General features: G+C 55.6%; 1 protein-coding gene across 1 annotated transcript in view; it reads right to left on the bottom strand.

The window, feature by feature from the left end:
• The window catches only part of LOC112977390, a 40,946-nt gene that overhangs the window by 29,556 nt on the left and 3,051 nt on the right, over nucleotides 1-8,339 (bottom strand). The window contains exons 3-6 of the mRNA XM_026089714.1: nucleotides 6,916-7,134; nucleotides 6,294-6,407; nucleotides 3,871-4,977; nucleotides 186-373 (exon numbers count right to left, since the gene is read on the bottom strand). Coding sequence (XP_025945499.1) covers nucleotides 186-373; nucleotides 3,871-4,977; nucleotides 6,294-6,407; nucleotides 6,916-7,134 — 1,628 coding nt within the window. The remainder of the gene's footprint in view (nucleotides 1-185; nucleotides 374-3,870; nucleotides 4,978-6,293; nucleotides 6,408-6,915; nucleotides 7,135-8,339) is intronic.

Raw genomic sequence — 8,339 nt, 5'->3', positions numbered from 1 at the left:
CGGGGGGGGGGGTGACGACGATGACACCCCGGCGGACACCCGGGGGGTGGCGATGACGGCATCCCGGCGGACACCCGGAGCCGGGGAGGGGAGTCACCCCGAGGAAGCGGGGACACACAGGCCCCGGCACGGCCGCGGGCCGGGCGGGCGGCGGGGCCGGAACCGTCACCGTCACCGTCCCTTACCTGAGGCGGCGCCCAGGCGGCCATGGCCCCGGCGGGAGCCGGCGCGGGGCCGCGCTGCACGCCGGGAGCACCCCGCGGCCCCGCCCATCGGGAGCCCGTAGCCAACATGGCCGCCGCCGCTGCTTTCCGCTGAGGCTGGGCGCGGCCATCTTGGCTGAGGGCGCCGGCGGCGGCTTCCGCCATGTTGGCTATGGGCAACCCTGCCCGGTCTCCCGTTGGGGAGCCGGTGCGAGGCGCGGCGGAGGCGGGGGGCAGCGGCAGAGCCGCCTCCCGGGTGTTTCGTGGCATTTAAACTGCCCCCTCGCGAGTCCATAGACCCGGGCGTGCCCCGGCCTTTTCGCTCTCTCCCTGGACGGTGGTGCCTCCATGCCATGATCCCAGCTGCCTGCTCTGACATTCCCAGCGGCGTGCGCAGCCCTCCCGACGCTCCCACCCCCGTGTTCTGCCTTACGGCGACATAAAGCCCTGACTCGCTCTTGCGCTCTGCCTCAGGACACCCAGCATTTTGCTGGCTCGTCCGTCCGTCGCCGCATCCGGAGGCGATCGCAGCGCTACGAGCAACGGCTCCGTGATCTTCCCCGAGCTGCTGCTGCCATTTGCTTCGATCTGCAGTCTGCGCGCCCGGTCGCCGTTCCCACAGCACGGCAGGTGTCCACTCAGACCCATCTCAGCTGCCTTCTCCGCAGGAGAAACAGCCCCAGCCTCAGCTCCGCTCCTCAGGGTGTGCCGCGGTTGTGTCACGAACGCCTTCCAACGCACAGGCAATTCCTCCAGCTCGGGATGGAAGAGGTGTTCCCTTGGCCCGAACCGCTCGGTATCCACATTAATGCTTTATTAATGCTTTGAGTCATTACATCACTCACAGCGGAGAGGTGAGGAACAGCTGGGAACGCACCACGCGCCAGGCTGCGGTTCTCACTGCCCGCAGCACAGCAGAGCCAGCGCTGTCCCACGCCCTTCAGATCCCACCTGGGATAACGCCGGGGTCGGTACAATAGCGGTGCTCGGATCTTGGAGGTTTTCATTTTGGCTTGTAGACAACAGCAGCTGTTGGTGGTTGCAGAGCGGATGGCCGGCACACCGCCTCATCGGCACTGGTCCCACGGGACTTCACGATGCGCCTCGGGTAGCTAAGCAACTCCCAGCTCCTGCTCTGAGCTCTCCCGAATAAATCAGTGTATCTGACGTCGATACTCACACGGTGAACGTCCCTAGGTCACCGCGAACGTCCTCCTCCTCATCCCCAAGGAGCGGAGCACGGCTGGAGCGCGGGCACTGCGTCACCACAGCAATCTACGTAGGAAAAGTCAGTGGGACTGTCTTCGGAGACCAGAGCTCCAAACATTATCCTAGGCTCAAAGCAGCGTGTTTCAGTGAAATGTTAAATGGTGAAATACACCCCAGGCTTATCGAAGGCACCGCTGTGTGTGTGATCACAGCTACGGGTGTACAAATGCTGCAAAAGGAAGACCAAGAAAAACAGGAAAATGTACGGACAAATACTTTATTAATCCCATAGCCTGAGAGAAAGATCTGGGACCTCACACCAACGCCGGTCCCAGTCACGACAACATACCAAGGCCCTGGGCTGGGCAATCAGCCCGAGGGAGAGGCCAGCTCCTCCACGAGACCCCGCGCCGGGCTCAGAGGCCCAGCTCTGCCCACTGGCGATACCGCTGCCCCAGCTCACTCATCCCACGCAAGTCACAGGCATCAATGGCTCAACCGGGCAGCGGTAACCAGCTCGGTCACTCGAGCCCACACAGCTGCGCCCGTGCCGGCTGGGGGAACCCAGGCCAGAGCGCGAGCTTGCTCCCTGGCCCCACCATCGCAGCACAGACCATAAGGCATCGACTGCCTCTGCATCTCACAGGGCTCTGCAGCGCGGGCTGACTTGTCTGGCCACCGTCACCCCTTCATGGCTACGATACAGTCTAGGCACACTCTGCATTGCAATCTCAAGGGACGGGAAACGGGAGCAAGGAAACGGCCCACCGGAGCGCTGGGACATTCTGTGCATCCGAAAGGAGCTCTGAGGAGGAGACCCTCCGTGTCTCCATCTCTGACGCCACCTCGGAGGGGAACGGCAGTGCTGCCCCGGGTGCAGTCCGCTGAGCACTAACGAGTTACACCACGACACAGCAGGAACAACATTATCTCAGTGCCCAACGCACACTGCCAGCAGCAGCCCCGTCTGCAGCCCGTTAGACCCTGCAAACGGCCAGAAAAGTGAAAAACATTCTGAGCAAACCCTGCCCCCTGGCCTGGGAGGGAAAGAGTTGGTCATTTCAAACTATTACATCAAACACAATTTAATGGGAAAACAGAAAACTAAAATCAAGAGTCCTAAAAGCCTATCAGTTTGCCATGCACAGCGATGCCACCGGCTTGATCTCTCTGCGCATGTGCTTTGGGCTTCCTACTAGTGCACATCCATGGGGGGCTCTGGCTGTGGACGTGAACAGCTGAAAGGACTCTTGGGGATGCCTGAGCCACGTCAGCTAACCCAGCCTGGCTTTCGCCGATTAGGGGCTGCCCGCGGGCAGATCTCGCTCCAGGGCGCGTCTGAGGTAGCTAGCATGACTAGTCTTTCACAGGATCAGTTACTGATGGATTCTGCACATGGCTACGTTGGATGCGGAGACCGGGGCTTCCCTTTGCAGCAGCGCGGAGCGGAGGGGACGAGCCCAGCGTCGTCRGCGTGCGTCAGGACATCCCGGCTGACACATCGGAGGCGGAGGAGGGGTCCTCGCAGGGCCTGCTGCAGCAGTGCAGGGGGGGCTGGGGTAATCTTACCCGTTACGTATTTCCGAAGGGACTCTCCATCTATGCCTGTTACTAGCCTGAGGGATATTAACCCTGTTACATATTTCCAGTCGTTGAAGGATGGGCTCTTTGAAAGGAGTAATGCTGCTGGGGCCTCAGAAACACTCGCAGCATCCTTGCAAACAGAAAATATCGCAGTTCGATTCATTCTATTTATGTTCCATTGTGGTTGTTGCATAAAATGTCAAGCTCACCTATGCAATACAGATATTCTCAAACTGATCTAGCACTTAGCAATCAGATTCTGTCACTGGGCTGGGTTATATGACAAGCATGGCTAGGACAGGAAGGAGCCTCAGAGATGCCAGGCCAACAGGGTGAACTGTTGCTTCTGCCAAAGTGGCCCTGAGATGACAGCGCAGACTTTCTCCCCTTTTTGCCCCATAGTAAAGAAACTTTAGCAGTGAAATGAGCTCTTTGGGAATCCAGCCGGGCTTACTCTCAGGCTGATTCCCTTCTGTCCGTCTTCTTCACTGTGCAATTTTATTTCCAAATCCAAGGGATCAGCTCCAACATCATGTAATGGGTGAGCTCAGTTCCTGTTTGCAATTCCCCTTGCAAGGGCTGCAGAAGAGATATCTGATAATCTAGGAAGGTCAGTGTGGGTTAATTTCTTGCATCAGCCAGCAGACACAAGAGTCTGAGGAATGGTAAAGCATTTTGTATCACTACGAGTGTCTGTAATTTGCTCTCTTTGATGGTATCCAAGTTTTGATTCATTCTATAATTCAGGAAAGCTCACCAAATCCAGATTACAGATGGTCTACAAACCCCAGTGCCCCACCATGTCCAAAATCTGTCTCAACACTCACGCTGTTTCTCTCTAGGGACACAAGCAGTTTGGATCTCTCCTATTGTCATTTATCAGTCACCCCCAAAACCACTGCCCTATTTCCTAGTCTTACAACAGGCTGGACTGCTCTGCCACCAAAGCAGTGGATTTGGCAGTGCTTATCTGAAAGTACGAGATTTGCAGGACTGACCAAGAGAGCATCAGCTTTGGTTGCAGTGGGTGCAGGACTAACCTCTCTCTTCAACGCATGATCTAGTGAGCAAGGAACACCCCCTTCTTTGGGTAACCCTGGGGCTTCTCTTTGCTGGGGCTGCTTGGGCCCTGGCAGGACAGCCTTGGGTTGGGCTGTCTTGGGCTGCTGGACCATATCCAGGGCTTTCTGGCGGTCGTGTATTTTCTGGTGGCGTGAAAGGTGCGTTCTGCGGGTGAAGGATTTCTTGCAGTCACTGCAGTGATACGGTCTGTCACGGGCGTGGGTCTGCAGGTGTCTCCGAAGGGAAAAGGGGCACGAGAGACTCTTCCGGCAAACAGTGCACTTCAGCAAAGACTTCTCATGAGTCCTACTTCTGTGGTTTTGGGAGAAACGCGTGCTGGACAGGCTCCTTGCGTCCGGTTCATTCTTTGCCTGGCCCAGCCAGGACTCCCCAGCGCGCGCCCTGTGATCCAGGCTGTGGGCGCTTCCATAGAGAGCCCCGCAGAACTTCCTCCTCGGCCGGATCCTCAACTCCGGATGGACATTCCCCCAGACCTTGGCCCCAAAGGCCCTGCCTTCTGTGTGGATGCTCTGGTGCAGGTCGAGATGGCTTTTGTCTGCGAAGCTGATCTCGCACACCGTGCATTCATAGGGCCCCTCTTTGGCATGGCTCCGCTGGTGGATGATGAGGTTGATTTTCAGACGGAATCGCTTCCCACACTCGGTGCAGGGGTGCGCCCACTCCCGCACATAGCCCCGACGACAGGTACCCATCAGCAGGCTGCTGGCTGAACACCTGTTCGGCTTCTTCTTGCTCTTGGGCTTGGCCTCCTCCTTTTTTGGGCATTTCTGGATCTCTAGGTCAGGAGAGCCTGTGGAAACCTCTGGCAATGCCTCGGGCGCTTCCTCCTTCACCTCCACGTTTTCAGGAGGAGAAGTCCCCTCACATGCCATTTCATTTTTCAGTGAAAAGCCTTCCTCTGCAATGGAATGACAATACAGGTATTAGTCATTCATGCTCTTAGGGCGATCCCAGGTTGTGGTTGAGTCCCAAAGCACTGGGCAGGCTTTTAGCAAAAAGGGAGTTACCAAGAAATCTGAGAACAGAGTTGGAAAGAGCACAGAGTCCTGCCCACATGCAGTAAGTAACCCAGTGTGGTCTCAGGTACAGCAAATCTGGAGCTCCCAGGAAGCACCAAGACTGTGGTCTGTCGCAGTGCAATTACGGCAGGGTTGCGCAAAGGGATCCACCTCTAAAACCACGGCAGCAGTGACTGCCACAAGACGTAGCAGGAAAAAAAGATCACTGAAGAGCCAATCTGCAGCACTTCCAGGCTCTTCACTTCTGTCACACTTGTGACTAGCATTAAACGCCGAATGTTAAAGGCAAAGCAACCCTAATGAGGGCTGTGCAACTCAGACTTGCGGTGAACTCTCCACAATCCCCCCCGCAGCCAGGCAATTTAGTCTGCACAAGCCCTGCCCAGAACCAGTCCTGTTTATCTTCTGTGCACCATGCCCAGAAATAAACTCTGAAGTCCCTGAAGGAGGAACATGCTCCGCACGTTAGCTTGGCAAAGCTTCAGCAGCCGAACGGAGGGTCTCTGCAGACCGCCGTCCCCCCTTCCTATGTCCCACACCTCCTCTGCTCCCGCAACAGAGAAGAGGACCTTATCACGGGAAGCATTAGGCAATGTGAGCGTGAGGTCAGGCAGCCAGCGCTACTGCAATGCAGTGAAGCCGGGAGGCAGGAAGCACGCTACTGCTGTAAACTTCCTTCTCCCTCCTCCCTGTTCTGCTCCGCTGCTGAGGCTCAACAGCTCCAGCCAGATCTGGGATCCAGGACTGCTCTCTGCTGCCCACTCTCCTCTTGCCCAGGCTGGCTTGAACGCTACCCTCTCTTTATGCTGCTGCGCGGTTTAGCATAGTTCTCCCACAATTTCTGACAGAAGAATCCTGACTGCACTGTTGTTCTTGCCGCAGGCAGGGCTCAGACGCCCCACCCAACACCAGCCCTCTTCCTTACCAGGTGATAAAGGAGAGGTCTGAAAACAGCCCGGGTTGCCATGGCCATGCAACACTGCCCTTCTGAGAAGTCCCTGCGTGTCTCCAGCTCCCCCTCTCTGCAGGCACCAAAAGAACCAACTGCAACCCATGAACCCTCCTGGCCAGAGCCCCAGCGCTTTCCTCTCTATCCCCATTTCAAGCACACTGGAGAGCTGGGAGACACTATAAAATTGGAACAGCTGCTCCCTGCCTGCAGGACACCCTGTCACCCATGTACAGGGTTACTCACTGGCGCTGAACTCAACTGGGTCCTCTTCCACCTCTGTCTCTGGCTGATCCTCCCTGCTCAACTCCTCTTCTTGTGCACTCAGGGACATGACATTCATCACCAAGATGGGGAGTTCTGTTCGCAGAGAAGAGAACAGCAATTTTAAACACCCACAGAGAGCCTGGAGAGCTTCTCATATCTTCCTGCTCTGGTATGATCCTGGCTGGAGATGTATTGGGAATACGAAGAAGAGCCAGAGAAAGCTGCAGCTCATGAAGCCATTACATGCGCTGAAGGAAAACATGTAAGGTGTTAGCAGGAACTGGAGCGAGCCACACGCAAGCTCCAAAAGCAGAGAGAGGACTGAAAGGAAAGTCACCAAGGTGCCACATGCTGTCACTTCTTCAGAGCAACCTCATCCCTCCTGTTGTGTTCAGGTCCTTGAACCCCTTCTACTTTCCCCAGTAACACCTCGACGCTGCCTGCCCCCCAACCCAGGATTTCTGCCTTGCCCTGGTAATGCTCCTCTAAGCACAGAGGCTTGCCATGCCCTCTCCCACAGACACTGCTAGGAGATTTCCCAAGAAATCCGGGACAGGAACAGCCCAGGGAAGCATGTCCTCATGACACCCATGTAACTCACCTGTGTCAGCTTCCATGGGGACTTCATCTTCCAATGCCTTTTCCTTCCCGTCTGTCTCTTCTGGTGGCTGCGGGGGCTCCTGACTGTCTTGGATGCATGTCTGTGAGGGCTCCTGACTGTCTTGGATACCCGTCTGTGGCGGTTCCTCACTGTCTTTGGTGCAGAGCTCTTCATCCCTCTCCATCTGGGCCAGGATGTCAGGCTTGGACACAGCATAGTCTGCTCACGGGACAGGAGAGCAGTGRACAGCAYATTTTGTTAGGAACTGGCCAGACTTCTATTCTGTTGAACTCCCAAACATTTTAAAGCGATCTTTCTTTCCCTAGCCCCAGAGCGAGCAGGTAATACCGACACAGATATCTGTGCTGTAACAGTCAAAATGGTGGTGTTGATTTCTTGCCCATACAGCAGGATTCACACACAAGAACAGCTGTAGCTAAAGTATGGAGAAAATCTAAATAATAAAGGTGACTTGAAATCTCAAAGGAGATGAAAAGGCTTTGTCTCTATGTAATATCTTTCTCCTCTCTTCCCTGTAACACCTGACAAACATCCCCCCAAATACACACTTGGCACGAGCCATTCCCTGGTAACACTCCTCAAAGGACAGGGCTTGCCTTGTCCTCTGCCCTGCCTGCCAGTGCTCACCCAACCCTTCCTGAAGCTTCTTAGCCCTCCAGCTCCTCATTCCAGCATGAAAGAGCTCTCAAACACAGCTCTTCCTGTTAGTGTCATTTTCTCTCGGCTCTGTCAGGGTCTCTTTGTGGTTTTCTAATGTCTCCTTCTTTCCTTGCCCGACCTTCCCACTACGGCAATTCATTTTTCCAACTCTTCCACGCCAAGTCGCAAAGCTCTCCRGACTGCTTCTGCTCTCCATAGCCCTAACAGAGCTCCTTCAGCCTCCTCTTCCCATTGCTGCAGGGGGCCCAGGTTCCTCGCTTCCCACCACGTCTCCTCTCAGCACAAAAGCAAGCAGGAGCATCTATGGAAGCACCAGGGCTGATGCATGCAATCAGGTAAAGGATTGCAGAATTGCACAGAAACAGCTGTAAGGGATCACAAGAGATCTGTCCCACTGCTCCAAACGCCTTCCCAGCCCTTCCTAACATGTTTTGTCAGTTTTTCTGCATGGGATTCATCTGCCCAAACATTAATGTTCCTCTCGAAGGTAAGATCCCTCTGCACTCCATGGAGGTCTAGTCAGTACAGCCAGCAGAGACTGAGTGGTTCATTTCTCTCCAGCACAACACTGCTAGGAGATCTTCCAAGAAAGCTGGGACAGGAACAGCCCAGGGAAGCATGTCCTCATGACACCCATGTAACTCACCTGTGTCAGCTTCCATGGGGACTTCCTCTTCCAATGCCTTTTCCTTCCCGTCTGTCTCTTCTGGTGGCTGCGGGGGCTCCTGACTGTCTTGGATGCA

Source organism: Apteryx rowi, unplaced genomic scaffold, assembly GCF_003343035.1.
Source record: "Apteryx rowi isolate R43461 unplaced genomic scaffold, aptRow1 scaffold_83, whole genome shotgun sequence".
NCBI classification, from domain to species: domain Eukaryota; kingdom Metazoa; phylum Chordata; class Aves; order Apterygiformes; family Apterygidae; genus Apteryx; species Apteryx rowi.
This window is presented reverse-complemented; position numbering and strand designations above follow the sequence as displayed.